The sequence below is a fragment of the Podarcis cretensis genome, assembly GCF_951804945.1.
Source record: "Podarcis cretensis genome assembly, chromosome: 14".
Classification (NCBI taxonomy): domain Eukaryota; kingdom Metazoa; phylum Chordata; class Lepidosauria; order Squamata; family Lacertidae; genus Podarcis; species Podarcis cretensis.
The window spans coordinates 1,374,507-1,394,235 of record NC_137183.1 but is presented as its reverse complement, the minus strand read 5'-3'; the positions used below and the strand labels follow the sequence as shown (position 1 = coordinate 1,394,235).

The window sequence follows — 19,729 nt, the reverse complement described above, 5'->3', positions numbered from 1 at the left end:
AGCACCTGGTTTGCATTAAAATGCTCCTGGGTTCAGTCTCTGGCATTTCCAGGTTGGTTCTGATGTGTCTGCAGTCTCAAACTCTGGATATCTGCTGCCACTCAGCACTGACAATACTGAGTTAGATAGACCGTGAATCTGACTTGGTCTAAGGCATCTTTCTATGCTCCTCTACTCCTATTCAAACAGTGTGTGGGAACCTACCCAAAACAGGAGTCACCTCTGCAAGTCTGATGCCATTCTGAGCTGAAAGCAATATACTAACTGCTTCTGTCCCATCTGGCTCCCCTTCTTCTGGCTGGGTTGAAGGATGCCTCACAGAGCTCACACACACTAGCCCCAAAACTCTGGCTGTGGGTCCTTTTCCCTGCCTCCAAGTCTCAGACCCTAGATAAGAGACTTGGGGACTCCCTGCTCACCATCCTGGTGCTTTTGAGTGTTCATCAGTTACTTAACTGCAACTTAGTTCCTCACAATCTATTCTTTTATTGACTTACTTACTTAAAGTTAAGGGGACCCCTGACCATTCGATCCAGTCGTGGCCGACTCTGGGGTTGTGGCGCTCATCTCGCCTTACTGGCCAAGGCAGCCGGCGTACAGCTTCCGGGTCATGGGGCCAGCAGGACTAAGCCGCTTCTGGCGAACCAGAGCAGCGCGCACAGAAACGCCGTTCACCTTCCCGCCGGAGCGGTACCTATTTATCTACTTGCACTTTGACGTGCTTTTGAACTGCTAGGTTGGCAGGAGTAGGAACCAAGCAACGGGAGCTCACCCCGTCACGGGGATTTGAACCACCAACCTTCTGATCGGCAAGCCTTAGGCTCAGTGGTTTAGACCACAGCGCCACCCGTGTCCTTACTTACTTACTTATACTGCCCTTTACCAAAAGATCTCAGGGTTGTTCACAGCATAAAAATACAAAATAAAAACCCAAAATACATAATAAAAACAAGCACAAAACAAACCAATAAACACCACTCCCTTCACAAACACATTTAAAAGGACATAGAACATTAATCAGCCCAAAGACTGGTTGGCACATAAAGATGTATAATGAAGGTGCCAGGCGAGTCTCCATTGGAGAGAGCATTCCACAAACGGGTAGCCACCATAGGAAAAGGCCCTGCTCTCGTGTTGCCACACTCCAGACCTCTCATGGAGGGGGAACACAAGGAAGGCCCTTGGAGGATGATCTCAGGGCTGGGTTGGCTCATATGGGGAGAGGTGGTCCTTCAAGAATGCAGTCCTGAGCCATTTAAAGCTTTATAGGTCAAAACTAGCACTTTGAATTGGGCCCAGAAACTAATTGGCAGCAGTGCTGTTGAGCCAGGATCCGTGTGAGATGCTCAAACTGCTTTGCCTCAGTGAACAAGAAATGCCTGCCAGTTGTGGTCAAGGCCCTTGTCTATTTAGTCCCCCCCCCATCGTTAATCTCTAATCCCCCTTAAACATACAGTATGAAGGCAGGGGGAGGTGGAACCTCGGCCCACTGGCCAAAGGCAGCCCTCCAGGCCTCGTGGTCAAGCCCTTCAGACTTCCTGAGCTAAGCTCCCTCCCAAGCCCCACGACTCCCCAGCCCTGCCTTGCACTGCAGATGAGAGATTTTAATAGGCTGGAATGCATCCTTATTGTTTTATTTTATTATTTGAAATAATAAAATAATCCATGAGGTCCCAGAGCAAGTGACAACCATTTAAACTCCATTCAAGCAGAGTCCTCAGATGCTGGCGAGCATAGAGAGGCGAGCATACTGCAAGCACATGCAGTAAGACGCCTGTGGGCAGAGGCTAAAAATGCCAGTCTTGCTCTGCCTAGTTTTGCCTCTGGTGCTGCCCACCAATGGCCTGTGGCCCCCAGAAGGTTATCCAGAAGGGAATGTGGCCCTTGGGCTGAAAAGGGTTCCCTGCCCCTGGTGTAAGGTGAGCAGCAACAAGAAAGAGCTCCATCCACCCCACCCCCAGTGGCTAATTTGGGAGACACCCAAAGCCAGCCACCCTCCTGGACCTTTTCAGGACCAAGTAACCTTGCCTTGTAACCTGGGCAGAAGGCCAGAAGCAGAGCTCAAATTGCAAAGAGCAAAGTGATTTGGGGTGGGAGTTATACACCCTGGCCTGACCACTCCCTCACATTGGCTACAACACTCTGAGCCCTACATATCCTGCCCCTGTCCAGAGCCAAGCACTGCACAGCTTCCTCATCTTTGGTGGGAGGGGATAGAGAAGCAGTGCTCAAGGTATTCTTCCTTGATGCATGGAGGGCCCATTCCTGTCTTAAGGCTAAGAAGGATAGAAAAGGAGTCCTGCTGGATCCAGCCAGGAATGCATCCCATCCACTGTCCTGTTTCCCACAAGAGTCAATCAGATGTGCAAAACATGATGCTGAATGAAAGGTGGTTCTAATAAAGGTGCCAGAGCATAAAAGCCTTAAGGATCAGATATGCAAATGCCAACCCCTCAATTACAACACATTTACTTACTTTATGGGGTTTTAAAATTACCAGCCAAGAATTATGCAGCAGTACCTGGTTAATTGATAAATACTGAAAATACAGTAATAATGGGTGAAATATGATTCAGGTGATGAAGCCAGCTCTGTGAAGTTTTGCAATTATTATTTTTACATGGATCAAGAAGCTGTAAAATTCTCAGGGATCAATATTTTGCATAAAACAGATGATTTGTTGACCAAGAATTTTATGCCGTTAAGGAAGGAAGTGAGATGAAACTTTGATACATGGAGTGGTTGTAACCTGTTTTAAAGGTCACGTGTTTCTGTTAGGATGAAATCTTGATACATGGAATAATTATAATCAGATTGAAAGGATGTGTGTGTTTTCTTTAAAAAGGAATGCTCCATTTGTTTCTGCTTCAAACATTTCCAATTAAAGTGACATATACAATTTACGAATGCTTTTCAAAGATGACCATTTAAGACTATTGTGTTATTTCTCAATAAAAAGAGCTCAGTGGCCCATCTAGCTCAGCCTCCTGTTCTCTCAGTGGCCTGATCCCTGGGGGGGGGGGGGAGCAGGCAGGATTTGAGCACAGAGGCACCCTTCCCTTGCGTGCTTTCCAACAAGTGGCATTCAAAGCATTACTACCTGCAACCCTGGAGGCAGAGCCATTGACATCGTGGTTCTTAGCTTGTGATAGCCCTCTCTGCCATGAATTTGCCCTTTCCACTTCTGTAGCCATCCAGGTTAGTGGCCAGCACTGCCTCCCACGGGAGTTCCACAGTTTAACTATGTACTGCGTGAAAAAATACTTTCTTCCATCTATCCTGATTCTTCCAACCTTTATCTTCATTGGATATCCCCAAGTTCTAGTGTCATGAGAGAGAAACTTTTCTATATCCACTTTCTTTATGCCTTGCATAATTTTATAAACTTCTAGCATATTGCCTCTTACTTGCCTTTTCCTCTAAACTAAAAAGTCCCACATGTTGCAACATTATTTGATTTTATGATTTTATATGTGTTGGAAGCTACCCAGAGAGGCTGGAGCAACCCAACCAGATGGGCATGGTATAAATAATAAAATTATTCTTATTTTTCTTATTTTTTCATATCCCAGTGCTCTTTATTCTGGATTAAGGGGGTGGGGTAAACAAATGTCAATGGTGCCCAGAAACCTCTCCATCAGCTGGGTGGCACAAAATATGTTCTCTTCACATGAATGGCTTTTTGAGTACCAATGCTGAACATCACTGCCAGTTCTGGAGAGGGAGAAGGGGAGGTACAGCGACCTCAGCATGGTGCAGGTGTGGCAGCAGGAGCATTGGACTGGCACTGCCACTGCCACTGTACCCACACTGCGCGAAGATCCCCTCTCAGGAACCATCAGGACATGTTTGGCCTTCTGAGGGCAGGTGAGCAACAGCACCCTGTGTGGCTAGCTTAAGGAGCACAGAGCAGGCTAGTCCATGTGAAGTAAGGCTGAATTAGGCTCCTGCCACAATCCCTAGCATCTGCCCCTTGAGGCCCCTGCCTCACTCAGCTTAATGACAGGGCCAGCCCTAGCCATGTGAGCTGCAAATTAGCAAAACCAAGGAAAAACCTCATGGGTGACCCTTGTCTTGGGTCTTCTGCTATATCAAGTCTAAGTTGTATCTCGAATGCAAGTTTTTGTATTAGTATTATTATTCTTTAATATATATTTATAAGTTTTCCAATTATTATAGAACCTCAGGGGCAGGTAAACAATAAAAAATCTCAATAATACGTCCAACTAAAGGCGGGGTGTGCAAAACCTAAACTTCCAACCTAAAATATTGACAACCATATTTCTCTAGGTGGCACGGAGAGAGATACCTGCAAATCTGAACACTATATGAACTAAAAATCTCCCCATACTGAATGTAATTGAACAGGATCTTCCTGTCCCTTAGAGGCCAGTAACTTATGTGTTACTTTTTTCTGCAATAACCAAATTCCAGGTATTTTTATAGCATAAGGATATAGTCAAGTTTTTAAAATGGCTTACACTGCTGTGCTACAGAATTCCTGGCAGCATCCATGTCAAAAGTTCCTTTTGGCAAAATATCTTCAAAGTACACATCCACATATTTAGTAGGGAAAACTGGGAATAAATTTGAATATGTGTTTAGTATTCTTTGATAACTCCTGATAAATTTCATTCCAGAATAAAACAACCCTGTGATCCTTCCCATGAGGGATGAGGGGGAAAGTGCCTTTATTCCAAATTGTATTGATAATGTTTTATAAAAAGCTGTGCCTGTAGAATATTTAACTGCTTAGGATGGACCATTAGTTAGAAATATGTTTGAATTTTAAAAACAACAACAAAACTGATAAATCTCAACTTGCCTCCTAAGAATGCCTTTCCACCATTGGGGGGGGGGGCAAATTTTCCGCACCCATCCTCTCCTGGAAGATGACAAGACAAGATGGAGACAGTTATTGCCTAATGGCAATTTTGCCAAATGGGGAGAGGCAGGGCAGGGGATTTAAGCCTGCTCCACCTATACTCTGTCTTCTTCTTAATTTGACACCCATTTTGCAGTGTGGACCTTAAGGCAAGTTGTCTGTTTCCAAGGGGCTGAGTAGTGGATTTAAGGGAGGGGAGATCCTGACCGGCTTTGGGTCTTCTCTTGTTTGCCTCCTCCACACTAATTGGCATGTAAACTAGGAAAGATTAATCTCCTACCTGAGGTAGTGTTGGGGTGTGGGTATCTCTTAGTTGCTGTTGCTCCCCAGGTGCTGGGGAAGGGTGCCCTCTGACCAGGCGGACACATGGGGTGAATGTTGGCCAAGGGAGACATGATGTGCCTGGTGGGCTCATATACCCCAACTGTAGCTCTTAACTTGCACAGGTGATGTGGGTTGAATTACCCCCATCTATTAAAAACTACCTGCACAAATTTGATTTGGTTACATTGATTGAATTTGGCTAATCAATTTTGTTTTGGAGGTCCTCAAGTTGTTAAATTTTAATAAAATACCTACATTTCATTGTCTTGAGTCTTCATCCTGGTGTGGTGGCAAATTGAGGAGGATTGAGGAAAAATCTCAAAATAGAATGGTGGATAGGAAGGATAGGTCCCCCCCCACTCCAATCTGCTTACAAAACTCAAACAATTAAAAGAACAATATTGATTTGATGAGCTTCCCCTAAGGCTAATGTAAGTAGGAGAGGCTGCAGAGTTTTGATAAGCAGCTTATATATCTTCTGGGTTCCATTGCCAAATGTGCCTGCTACTTTAGCAACGGTTTGCTTTCCCATATTTTCTTCTCCTTTTGAAGAGGGGCATTTTTCCCACAGAAGCCATTCTCATCCATGTGAATGCCTGGCACATCCAGCTGTGAATTAACAAGCAAGGGGATGAAGGAAAGAGAAGGCCAAAGGACATTTGCTATGAGAGAACCAGATGAGCAATGGAGCAGGATCCATGTCAGAGGAGGCATGCAATACCTCAAGTAATCTAGTCAATGATTCCTTCTAAGTATGCAAAGCAGAGAGAAAAAGTAATTGGGAAGTTTATGGCTAGCAGTGGATTCTACTTTGGGGGATCTTAAATGGTGAATTATTGGGGACTGCTACATTCCACTTCAATTTATTCCTAAAACTTGTCTTTAGAATCATAGAATTGAAGACTTCGAAAGGATCCTAAAGGTCGTCTAGTCCTGCCCCTTGCAATGCAGGAATATCAGCTGAAGCATCCATGATAGATGGCCAGCCAACCTCTGCTTTAAAACCTCCAGGAAAAGAGAGTCTACAACCTCCCAAGGGAGAGAATTCCACTGTCAAACAGCTCTTACCACCAGAAAGTTCTTCCTGATGTTTAGTCAGAATCTCCTTTCTGGTAACTTGAAGCCATTGGTTCAAGTCCCACCCACCAGAGCATTAAAAAAAAAAAAAAAATCTTGCTCCATCTTCCACGTGACAGCCCTTGAGATATTTTAAAGTAGCAATCATATCTTCCAGGCTAAACATACACAGCTCCCTCAACCTTTCCTCATAAGGCTTAGTTTCCAGACAATTGATCCTCTTGATTACGTTACTCTGCACACGTTACAGCTTGTTAACATCCTTCTTAAACTGTGGTGCACAGAATTGGGCACAGTATTCCAGATGTGGTCTGACCAAGGCAGAATAGAGTGAGACTATTACTTCCCTTGATCTGATGCAGCCTAGAATAGCATTAGTGCTTGTTTGTTTGTTTGTATTTTGTTTTGCTGCTGCTTCACCACACTGTTGACTCATGTTCCAGCTTGTGGTCCACCAAGACCCCATGATCCTTTTCACATGTACTGCTAGCAAGCCAACTGTCTCCCATCTTATATTTGTGCACCTGGTTCTTCCTGCCTAAGTGCAGAACCTTACATTTGTCCCTATTGAAATTCATTTTGTTAGCTTGTGCCTAGTTCTCCAATCTGTTACGGTCTTTTTTTATCCTTATTCTGTCTTCTGTGGCATTAGCTACCCCTTCCAGTTTGGTGTCATCTGCAAATTTGATGAGCATCCCCTAAATCCCTTCACCTAAGTTGTTTATAAAGACGTTAAACAACAACGGGCCCAATACAGAACCCTGTGGCACTTTTAAAAATGTATCTGTTACTACCCCTGTGCATGGCTGGGATGGGGAAGATGTTGAACTATTGGTCCCATCATCCCTAGTCATTGGTCATGCTTGTGGGGCTGATGGGAGTTGGAGTCTGACATCTGGAGGGCCACAGCTTCCTGCATCCCTGATGCTTGGCCACCTGCTCAATTTAGTATGCAAAAGATGCCATTGTTAAGGGATTTTATGAAGTACATCATGAAACTTAGGTGCCTTTCAGGGGGTTTAAATATGATGTGAGCCAAATTGAGCATTATTTTGACAATGGAATGGTGGTTAAATAAAAATTCTCCAGATAAATAAGTGGGTGCAGAGTGTTATCCTAATCAGCTGACAACCTGCCCTTGATTTCCATCTACTGTGGCTATTGTTAAATTTTGCAATCCTATGTCTGATATACCCAGGAATAAGGAATCACCAGACGTTGCCCTTGCCTGTTGGTCATTCACATATCAAGCAGATCAACTGCAGAATTTCTATTAGTGTCACACCGGGAGGAAAAACTTCAGGAGTGTTTTCCCCCAAAGTGTCTGAAAAAACAATTTCACAGCTTTAGACAACAAAAACAGTTACATAACTCTACTCATTTTTTTTAGATTGTTCCCCCCACCCACAAAATATTCTACTTAAAGGAGCAAAATAGCTTAATCCATCCTATAAATAACAGAAAGTTTATTGCCTTGCTATTAAAGCACAAGAGTATTTGCTATGGAATATATAGAGCAGAAGCCAGAGGATGGAAATGCAACGTTTTAACAGTCTTCTTTAAAGTCGTAAACCAGAAATGGAGGAGAGAGGAGGCCTCTAAAGTATGGTTACCAGATGTCCCTGTTTCCCGGGGACAGTCCCCGGATTTACAAATCTGTCCCCCTACAAAATCCGTCCCCAGATTTCATTTAATGTACCCAGATTTATATTTTAAGTGTTGTAGATTTATTAGTAGGGAATGAATGTTGTGATTGGTTCAACAACACAAGACACATCATATGGAGACTTCCGGCGAGGCAAAATGGCGGGCGCCATGGCAGTGAGCAGCCCCTGAAGCTAGCCTGAGCCAACTGCACTATCAGGCTGGCTCTGGGCTGCTGAGACTGCCGCTGCTACTGCCACTGCTGACAGGGACCTGGGGACGCCTGCTGTGTCAACTGGGGGAACTGCTCACACACACACACACACACACACACACACACACACACACACCATGACCCAAATAGAGCTAGGAGTGAGAGTTCCCAGCCAATTGCCCAGTGGTGCTCTGGGGCCAGGAAAACCCCAGAGCCGACGCAGAGAGGAGAGGAGAAGGAGAAGGAAGAGAGAGAAAAAGGAAGGAGAAAAAAGAGGAGAGCCCCGACCTCGCCGCGCCACTGCCGCCGCTGAGGAGGAAAGATAGGAGAGCACCGGGAGGGCAAGGACACATGGCTGAGCCCAAGCCCGACCCAAGCCTACTCCATGGTGGCTAGTACTCCAAGAGAGCAGGCCGGGGCCCAGAGGAAGGCCACGCGACAGAGGAGACCACAGAAGAGAAGATATTACTTCTTTTTTAAAAAAAAAAAACTTTTTTAAATAACTTTTTTTCTCTCTTTTTTTTTAAAAAAAAGTGTCCCCGGATTCTTTGAAAAAAATCTGGCAATCTTACTCTAAAGGTGTACAATGGACAATTTATTACGGCCCAATGCATTTCATAAGGTGGCATGGGTGTAGCCAGGGGGCAGGGGGGCAACTAAATCAAGTAAATACATAAAAATACTTAACTAACTGACCAGTTGCATTGCAGGTAATATCTCAACCCTGCAATGAAGGGCTTCAATTTTGCCCATTGACTTTGTGTGGCCCCAGTCCCACAAATGTATTATTGTGGATGCCAACGCACCCGCGACCCCCTGTAATTGGTTCCAGTGTTTGCCAGTGAACCTGCTACTACATAAGACCTTATCAGTCACTGAGATCTGGATTATACAAATGAAAAGACTTACCACATCCATGATTTGCCTGAGGCTGAGGCTGAAGGAGACAGTGAGCGGCTGGGAGTCATTGGCCACAGGCCTTTCCAAAGGGTTGTAATTCTTCAGGAGTTCCTTGTAGAGTTTCCTCTGGTACTCTCCCTGCAGGGACACTGGAGAAACAGAGGCAAATAGAGAGGAGTTTACAAAAATGTCACTGTCAACTCAATGTCACTGACAGGTTCAAAACTCTGCTCAAATCAGCAGTGGGTAGAGCCAAACAGCTAAACTATCATGCTACTGAAAAATCTTACTGAGATCTGGTGACAGGCAAGCGCTCAGAGTGCAACCCTTGAGCCAGAAAGGCTCCATTTAAATCTCAACTCCACAAAGCACTCTGTAGGTAATGTCAGGTGCACCTCCACCATGGTGTTTTGAACCACAATTCCCATCAGCCCCAGTGCAGGCAAAACAAATGGAGGCTGCCAGGGTTGGCAAAGACTGCCTTAGGCAGTCCACTGCTTCTCAGTCTAGCCTGGCATCTGCCCTGTGAGAGTAATAAGACACAGTGTGGTATAGTGATTAAAATGAATAGGGAGACTTGGATTCAAATCCCTGCTCAGTTCCAAAGCTCACTAGTCATCTTTGGAGCAGTGCCCCATCTCTGTCTCTTTGCCTGATCTTGGCAGTTTTCCCAAAGTAGTAAAAAATCTGATTATCAAAAAAATGAAAGAAATATGCAACTTTGCTCAGTTTTAATCATTCATCTTGATTGCAGAATTCTTCTTTTCTTGGTGCAGAATCTGGATGTGGACTTTTAATTTTGCTTTAGTTCAAAGCAGAGAGAGAGAGAGAGAAAGAGAGAGAGAGATTCGCCTAGGACCAGATCACTTCCTTGGCCCTTCTAAATCAGGCATCTTTGGAAAGGCGCAAAGCACTTCCGGTCGGTGCCAGTGATTAATGGCGGACTTCTCCCGGAGCTCCGAGAGAAGTCTGCTCCGCGGGTTCGGGTCCTGCCGCTACGGCAAAGCGGGGACCCTTAAAAATCACAGGCAGTGAATCCTGCGAACAAGGAGGCTCGGCGGGTGCCTTAGGGGTCTTCCCAAACCATGAAGGAGCCTTTTTAAAGGCTTCGGAACGGCGCGGGGGGAGCGCGGCACTGAGAGCTGTCACCCAGTCTGTGGAGCAAAGCCGCATCGCCATTATCGGAGAGCGCTGATTTCTTCCGGTAAATTGGACTTAAAAACAACTACTCATGAGTAGGATTAAAAAGCTTAAATTGGACTCAAGAATTTTATTAATTCCGTCACGGGAAAAGGTACAAAAAGGAAGTCTGCCTTTCCCAATCTGTAGATATAGCAAAAGCAAAGAGACTGCTAAACTGTAACCTTTGAAGACTATATTCTGTCTAAGTGTAACCCATTGACAAAAAGCAAGATTTAAACCCCCACCTAGCTGGCAGGAGCGGTGGGGAGAATCTCTGCTGAAAGTTTACTACCTGCATGAAAGGAGAAGGGAAACAATACCCATTGTCTTTGCATCCTGAGGGAGGACTGCCTTGAAAGGGACAAAGACCTCTGAATTGTGGAATAACTTTGTGAACTTTATTGAACTTTGTGAAAAGATACTGTATTGGAGGACTGCTTTTTAAAAACTGTTACATATCTGCAACTATTTATAAAAGAGCTGGGACTTGAGCTTTTCTCTTGTTGCAAGAAGAACTAGAGGGGATTTTGTAAAAAGTATCTTGTTTAAAAGACTGTGAAACTAAGTTGGGAATTTCCCCCCCTAGAGGAGACTTTGTTACTGTTTGAAATAACTAAGCTACTAGAAGCCCAGCCAGTGGAAATTTCCTATTGAAAACAAACTCTCAAGTTTGAGACTGACCTTGACTGGGCATGATAGTGGCATGGCAAATGATAAAAGAAAAATAGAATCATTTCAGGAGAAAAGTCTCAGATCCGGCAGACAATACAGAGTTGATACTTCACAGCAAAGAAGGGCCTCACTGACAGGAGCAGCTGCTGCCTCACAAACAAAATCTAAAACTATGTCATCAGAAGACGTTCTGACTAAAGCACTGGAAAAAATAAGTCAATCTTTGGAACTTCTTACGAAACAAGGGAGTGATACAAGCAAACAAGTTGCAGAAACAAATAAAAATGTAGCTGAGATTTCAGCAAAACTTGATTTGAATACTTCAAGCATAAAAGAATTGGGAACACAAATCAACGCAAATGCTCAAAATATAGAGAAACTTTTAGAAGAATGAAGGTAAATCTGAGTTTTTTAAGAAGTTGCATGAGATATTACTGGACTTTTTAGAATGGAATGTAATTTTGATGGGAGATATGAATGAAGTTGTTTCCACAAACATGGATAAAGTGCAAAGACAAGTGATATCGAAGGATGGAAGACTACCAAAAACTTTTTTTGAATTGACTGACAATATGGATTTGGTTGACATCTGGAGAACAAAGAACCCCCTTGAAAGAGAGGGAACCTTCTTTTCTGAAGCCAAAATGACCTGGACTAGAATTGACCAAATATGGGTTACTAGAGGATTGGCACCAAAGATAAAAAAAGTGGAAATCTGCCCAAAAACATGCTCTGACCATAACGCCGTGAAGATGGAAATGAACCAAACAACAGCTGGCACCTTCAGATGGAGAATGAATGACACCCTATTCAGAGATAAAGAATTTTGTAAAAAGGCCCAAAAAACATTGAGAGACTATTTTGAGATCAATTTGAAGACCAATGTTGAAAAAAGAGTAATCTGGGACGCAAGTAAAGCCGTTATGAGAGGGTTCTTGATACAACAAAATGCAATAAAGAAGAGAAGCCAGAATGCGAAAAAGGATAAGATTTTGGAAAAGATAAAAGAAGGAGAAAAGAAATTAAGATCAAAACCAAAGTCTCAGGAGATTTTGAGAGAAATTAAATTATATCAGGTCCAGTATATGGAATTGATGAATCAAGAAATAGAATGGAAAATTAAACAAATGAGACAGAAGACCTTTGAATCCGCTGATAAATGTGGTAAATTTCTGGCTTGGCAATTGAAGAAGAGGCAAAAGTTAAATACAGTGACAAACTTGGAAGTGGATGGAAAGAACATCTACAACCCAACTGAAATCAGAAGCTGCTTCCAGAGATATTTTAAACAATTGTACACACAAGGGCCACAAAAAGACTCTGACATAGAACAATTTTTGGAGAAAAATGGATTGAAGGAAATCTCAAGTGAGGGTAAAGTACTTCTGAACCAGAAAATAACCGAACAAGAAATAGAGAGTGCCATTCAAAGTATGCAACTGGGCAAATCTCCGGGGCCTGATGGACTCACTTCCAAATATTATAAAGCTTTAAAGGAATGCATACTACAACCTTTGAAGGAAGTTTGTAACGAAATTATTGAGGGGGAAAAGGCACCTGAAACGTGGAAAGAGGCCTACATCACGCTTATACCGAAGACAGAGACTGAGAAGACCCAACTTAAGAACTACCGCCCAATTTCTTTACTAAATGTGGATTACAAAATCTTTGCTGACATTTTAGCTAGAAGATTGAAAAAAGGACTGACAGGGGAGATTCATAGGGACCAAGCAGGCTTTCTCCCGAGAAGACATTTATCAGATAATGTAAGGAATATAATAGACATTTTGGAGATGTTAGAAGTTAATATAAACACAAAAGCTGTTTTGATATTTGTGGACGCGGAGAAAGCCTTTGACAATATTTCTTGGACCTTTATGAAGAAGAATCTCCAGGGCATGGGGGTAGGCCAAGGGTTTGAAAACGGTATAGGCGCAATATATTCTGAACAAAAGGCTAAACTTATAGTGAACAATGTGATCACAGAATAATTTAAAATTGAGAAAGGGACACGCCAGGGGTGCCCAATCTCCCCGCTACTCTTTATTTCGGTCCTGGAGGTTTTGTTAAACATGATAAGAAAGGACCAGCTGGTTAAAGGGGTTCAGGTCGGAGCGAAACATAAACTGAGAGCCTTTGCAGATGATTTGGTACTTACACTACAAGAGCCAGAATCTAGTACTAAAAGAGTTTTGGAACTGATACAAGAATTTGGTCAAATGGCAGGATTTAAATTGAACAAATTAAAAACTAAGGTATTAGAGAAAAACTTAACAGTTATTGAGAAAGAGAAGTTTCAGAATGAGACAGGTTTAACTGTGGTTAAGAGTGTAAAATATCTGGGGATTAACATGACAGCGAAAAATATCAATTTATTTAAAGATAACTATGAGAAATGTTGGAAACAAGTGAAAAAAGATTTAGAAATTTGGTCAAATTTGAAGCTTTCCTTGTCTGGTCGAATAGCAGTTATAAAGATGAATGTATTGCCTAGAATGTTGTTTTTGTTTCAAACTTTGCAAATTGTGGACAAGATGGACTGTTTCAAGGGTTGGCAGCAAGATATTTCTAAATTTATCTGGCAGGGCAAAAAGCCCAGGATAAAATTTAAGATCTTAACTGACGCGAAGGAAAGAGGGGGATTTGCCCTGCCAGATTTGAAACTTTATTATGAATCAGCAGCATTCTGCTGGCTAAAGGACTGGCTGCTTCTCGAGAATACAGACATTTTGGACTTGGAAGGATTTAACAATTTTTTTGGGTGGCATGCATATTTGTGGTATGACAAGGTTAAGGCTCATAGAGGTTTTAAAAACCATATGGTCAGGAAAGCATTGTACAATGTCTGGATCAAATATAAAGACTTGCTGGAGAACAAAACTCCAAGGTGGCTGTCACCAATGGAGGCAAAAGCTTTGAAAAAACTTAATATGGAGTCTAAATGGCCAAAATACTGTGAAATTTTGGAGCAGGAGGGCGACAAGTGGAAATTGCAGAGTTTTGAGAACTTAAAAGATAAAGTGCTAGACTGGCTTCATTACTATCAAATAATGGAGGTCTATAAGTTGGACAGGAAAATTGGCTTCCAGGTGGAAAAATCAAAACTGGAAACAGAGTTGCTAGAATCCAAAACTAAGAATTTGTCAAAAATGTATAACTTGCTGTTGAAATGGAATACACAGGATGAAACAGTTAAATCAGCTATGATTAAGTGGGCACAAGATACTGGTGATAACATTATGTTTGCTGACTGGGAAAGGTTGTGGACCACCGGTATGAAATTTATGGCATGTAATGCCTTGAGAGAGAATATAATGAAAATGATCTATAGGTGGTACATGACCCCAGTCAAGCTTGCAAACATTTACCACTTATCAGACAACAAATGTTGGAAATGTAAAGAAAATGAAGGTACATTCTTTCACCTCTGGTGGACATGCCCAAGGATTAAGGCTTTCTGGGAAATGATATATAATGAAATGAAAAAGGTACTTAAATATACCTTCCTGAAGAAACCAGAGGCCTTTCTCCTGGGTATGGTAAGCCATGTGGTGTTAAAGAAGGACAGAACTTTTTTTATGTATGCTACTTCAGCAGCAAGGATTCTTATCGCAAAGTATTGGAAGACACCAGATCTACCCACTCTGGAAGAATGGCAGATGAAGATGACAGACTACATGGGACTGGCAGAGATGACTGGCAGAATCCGAGACCAGGACAAAGAGACAGTGGAAGAAGATTGGAAGAAGTTCAAAGACTACCTTAATAAATATTATAAAATTAATGAAGGCTAAAAAGATATGGGTTTAAAAATTAGTGGTTTGCAGGGGCGTTGATTAAGGAAAAAAGAATAGAACTACTAAAAACTATGGGAAAAATGGGAATGGATTTGCTGATAAGTTAAATGAGATTAGGATACAGAAGGGGGAGGTGTGAGGAGGTCGGTGAAATTAGGTTTAGAAAATAAGGTTTGAACTTATACTTGTTTTTTGTTTTGTTTGTTGGTTTATGTATGTTTTTATTGTTGCTTGTGTTTGTGTGTATATGTGTTTATTTGAAACTTTAATAAATATCATTTTTTTTAAAAAAGGAAAGGCGCAAAGCTTCATTTAATTGTGAGTTGTATCAAGGATGAGGGTTGGATGAGATGCCGTGGCTTTAAAAAGATGAAGAAGACTCCAACCATAGATGTAGACACACACACACACACAGAGAGAGAGAGAGAGAGAGAGAGAGAGAGAGAGAGAGAGAGATTTCTTATTCCTGCAGCCAAGAATATATTACAAGCTCAACTACACCACTGAGGTCCAGTGTGGATGACCAGGGAACACAAAGTATGCCTTCAGCCAGAGATAATTTGGGAATTACCAGCAAAAAGAGCCCTAGACAAGAGTGGGAGTGTGAGGTTGGCTAGAGTCAAAATGACCTGTCAAGATCCATTTAAAAAATCATCCTGGCTTCTATAAATCCATCCAGTAGGGTCTGGACAAAGTGTACATTATTCAGGGGAAAGGAAACAGAGCCAGATCTCACAAGTGCACATGATACTAAATATTTAGGTGGTCAGTTGCTGCTGCTGTAGACCCTGCAAAGCTCACTACTCTGGGTTGCTGTTGTTATTAATCTGAGTTATTACCAGCCCTTCCCTATAAGCTCCCAGGGGGGAATCACAATCATTATGAGAAAGGAATCCCGCAACTAAGGGCTGCAGCAGAGAATGCCCTATCTCCTGGACCACCACCAGCACTTCTGCCAAGAGGCCTCTCTGATGATCTCTGCACCCAAGAAGGCCTCTAGGGAAGGAGGCAACCTTTCAGGTATTTGGGGCCCAAGTGACTTTGGGCTGTAAGCACTAGCATGAGCACCTTAAATTGGGCCTGGAAACCAACTGGCAGCCAATGCAGCAGTTTTAAAATGGGGATTATAAGAGTTCTGAATGCAACCGCTGCCAGTAACCTGGACACTGCATTTTGGACCAAGTGAAGGTTATTAGTATGCATTGTGCCTGTACAGGATTACAGTTGTGAGAAGAAGTTTCGGTGTCCAAACAACATAGCCATCTCTTCTCAAGTGCTTTCTCCATGCACATCCTCTGAACAGTGGGAGACACTCCTCCTGATTACTTCCCTTGCAGAAGAAGTGGGGAACATCCACCCCACAGGCTAAATTGGGCCTGGTGGGGCTCCAGATTTGGCCAATAAGTCAATTTCCCCCAAAAGCACACCTACTTGCCCCTCACAACTGACTTCATATTTGTCATCAAGTGTGCATCAGGTGGTGATGTGGCTTCTGAGGAAGAATGTTCAGGACAAATAAAAGCAAGTACTTATTCACACAGTACATAGTTAAACTATGGAACTCTCTCCCACAGGAGGCAGTGATAGCCACCAACTTGGATGGCTTTAGAGGAGAATTGGCTACTCACCATGATGGCCCTGCTCTACCCCCACAGCTGGAGGCAGCAAGGCTTCTGAATAGCTGTTGCTGGCAACCACAGGAGAGGAGAGCTGCTCTTGTGCTCAGGTTCTGCTTGTGGGTTTCCCACTGGGGCATCTGGTTGGCCACTGTGAGAACAGGATGCTGGACTCGATGGGGCATTGGCCTGATCTAGCAGGCCCTTTCTATTTTCTTATAATGTTCCCAACAGTTCCTTGGCAAGGAATGCTTGCAGTCAGTGCCAGTCAGCTGGCTGGAGGCAACTGCAAACAGGCTGGAACTGGGAACTTCATAGCACAGCTGACGCCTGCCCAAAGCGGCCTTGCTAGAAGAGCCAAAAACTTGATCTGCTGTGCTATAGAGTTCCCAATGAAAACTTTGTAGCTCAGCTAATGCTTGCCCAAAGCAGGCTTGCTGGAAGTGCCAATCAGCTGATCAACTATGATAACAAGCCCACTAGGATTGCTATTGAGTTTCTCACTGGGAACTCCATAGCATGACCAATATCTGCTCAAAGCTGATTGGTTAGAAAAAATTGCGCTTAGAGCAAGCCCACTTGGGGGATTGGCATTTATAAGAAGTTCTAAAGCACAGCTTGCTGTAAGTACAAACATTCCTTGTCATTGGTAGTTTGAATGAAGGCAAGTGATGCAACGGATCTCTCTCTGCTCAGGGTTTTTGGCTACCATTGGATACTAGCCTTTTCACCAATTTGACTTTTCTCTGCTTAAGAAGATAGCTTTGGCAAACTGGTGTCATTCCTCACATTGTGTTCCTGTATATGCATTGACTTGTGCATTTTGTAATGTTTGTTTATTTATTTAGAGCCTTGTACTCCTCTGCTGAAAAAGCTCTCAGAGCAGATTAGATATGATCAATTAAAGGACGCAGGTGGCGCTGTGGGTAAAAGCCTCAGTGCCTCAGTGCCTAGGGCTTGCTGATCGAAAGGTCGGTGGTTCGAATCCCTGCGGCGGGGTGCGCTCCCGTCGTTTGGTCCCAGCGTCTGCCAACCTAGCAGTTCGAAAGCACCCCCGGGTGCAAGTAGATAAATAGGGACCGCTTACTAGCGGGAAGGTAAACGGCGTTTCCGTGTGTGGCTCTGGCTCGCCAGAGCAGTGATGTCGCGCTGGCCACGTGACCCGGAAGTGTCTCCGGACAGCGCTGGCCCCTGGCCTCTTGAGTGAGATGGGCGCACCAACCCCAGAGTCTGGCAAGACTGGCCCGTACGGGCAGGGGTACCTTTACCTTTACCTTTACTCCTCTGCTGAAAAAGCTCTCAGAGCAGATTAGATATGATCAATTAAAGTAAGACTGTTCTTGCCCACAAGCTTACACTCTAAGGGCATGACACAAAAGAAAAAGGGATGGGGAGGAAAAATATGAGGGACCACACATTTTATTTGTCATCCCAATGCATATGTTAGAAAGTGCTGCTGTTCTTGTATCTCCATCTCCTTCTCTTCCCCATCCTTCCTCCTTCCCTTAATTATTTCCCTCTGCTTCTGAAATTCAGATTGTATTTGATTTTATGACTTCTACCAAATGTCATATTCATTGATGGGGCTATTATAGAAAATAACAACATCAATCCCACATCAACTCACCTGCACATGTCACAAATGCACACTAGCATAACCATGTACACACAAATGCATGCATTTTGATAAGGATCTGCATATGTGGAAATATCATGTCAGAATTAGACCCTCATTCAAGGGCTTTGAGTCAAAATTGAAACATTTCAATGAGGAAGGTTGATTTGGTCCCAAATGGGTGTATCAATAATTTAGACAGGGAGAGTGAGGATTCCCCACAACCGTCCTGCAGTTATTTAGGGGGTTGGGTGCGCTGCTTGGTCACTGGTTATGTGATGGGAGAATCCTTTCCCAGAACACTTCATGTGCTCACCTTTTTAAAAAATTGTACACTTAAGCAGGAGCATCAAAAGCTGCTGTGAGGATAAGAACTGAAATGAAGATTCACACAAATTTGAAAACTGGCAAACTTTTCAGCATTCTTTTTTCTTTTTTCTTTTTAATGTCCACATTTTCAAAGTTTCCTCTTGAAGTATTGGTGTCTTTATATAGTTTTGCCAAACACACACACACACACAACCATATAAATGAACATAGCTCAATTGATAGAGCATGAGGCTCCTAATCTCAGGGTTCTGGGTTCAAGCCCCACATTGGACAAAAAGATTCCTGCATTGCAGGGGGCTGGACTAGATGACCTCATGGTTCCTTTCAGCTCTATAATTCTATGAATCTATTATTCTAATAATACATTTCATTTATGCTAAACTTCACAGAAATGCTAAGAATGGACCAACTGTATCTTTGTGGAAATTCAACTTTTCAAGGATACTTTTTAAAAAGGGAATTAGTCTCCCTAATTCATTTTCACACAGTTGCACTAACAGTGCAATCTTTTGTATGTCTACTCAGAAGTAACCCCTATCAAGTTCAATCAGGCTTCCTCTTAAGTTAGTTTTTCATCTTCACAGCACAACTACAATCTGTGTGGAAATAACTACGTCCCACTGAATTCAACAGAACTTTACTCTCAAGTACTGGATTTCAGGCTTTGTATCTATTTGATGAAGCCAAGATTTGTACACCTTGGGCTTGATGCAAACTCAAGTACTTCAGGAGAGGTTAGTGCATGCTCAAATCTCTCCAAGGAAAATCAATGAGACTTAAAATGCTTTGCTGTAGCCCTTAATCTATTGGGGGGGGGGCTAAATCCAACAGTATCTGTCACTGAGAATGTTACAAAAAAACCATATTAGAACAACATAACTTTGAAATGCTGAAATGCTTTAGTGACTTACTTACTCACTGCCTATACTTTTCTGCAGTCAATTTCCCTCTGAACTCCCTGTTTACAATCACCCACCCACCTCCAATGCCATGTGTATGTACACTCAGTGCTTATATACACTAAATGCCATGTGTGGTGAAGCAGTTAAAGTATTGGCCTAGGACCTGGGAGACCAGGGTTCCAACCATTCAGTCATAAGTTCATTGAGGGGCCTTGGTCAGTCACTGCTCCTCTCAGCCTAACCTACCTTGCAGGGTTGTTGTGGGGATTCAGCAAGGAGGAGGAAGAACCATGTACACCATATTGAGCTCCTTGGAGGAAAGGCTGGATTATAAATGCTATACAGTAATTGCAATAAAGATAGCCTGACAAGGTGGACTCGTCCATGGAAGTTTATGGCATCATAAATGTGTTGTTCTTTAAAGTGCCAAAAGACTCTTGTCCTTTTAAGCTCTCATGTTCTCAAGCGCCTAATGATCTTCAAGCTGAATTAGGAGTTGATAATACAAATCTTTCACCTTACCTGCTGGTGCCCACTATTTTGAGCAGCTTCCTGATACCCTGCAAAGATC

At 43.0% G+C, this 19,729-nt stretch overlaps 1 protein-coding gene across 3 annotated transcripts in view; it reads right to left on the bottom strand.

Annotated features, from left to right (window-relative positions):
- The window catches only part of LOC307202934 (neuronal acetylcholine receptor subunit alpha-7), a 107,988-nt gene that overhangs the window by 86,045 nt on the left and 2,214 nt on the right, over window positions 1–19,729 (bottom strand). For all 3 annotated transcript variants that reach the window (XM_079953368.1, XM_079953367.1, XM_079953369.1), the window contains exon 2: window positions 9,054–9,193. In XM_079953368.1, coding sequence (XP_079809494.1) covers window positions 9,054–9,193 — 140 coding nt within the window. The remainder of the gene's footprint in view (window positions 1–9,053; window positions 9,194–19,729) is intronic.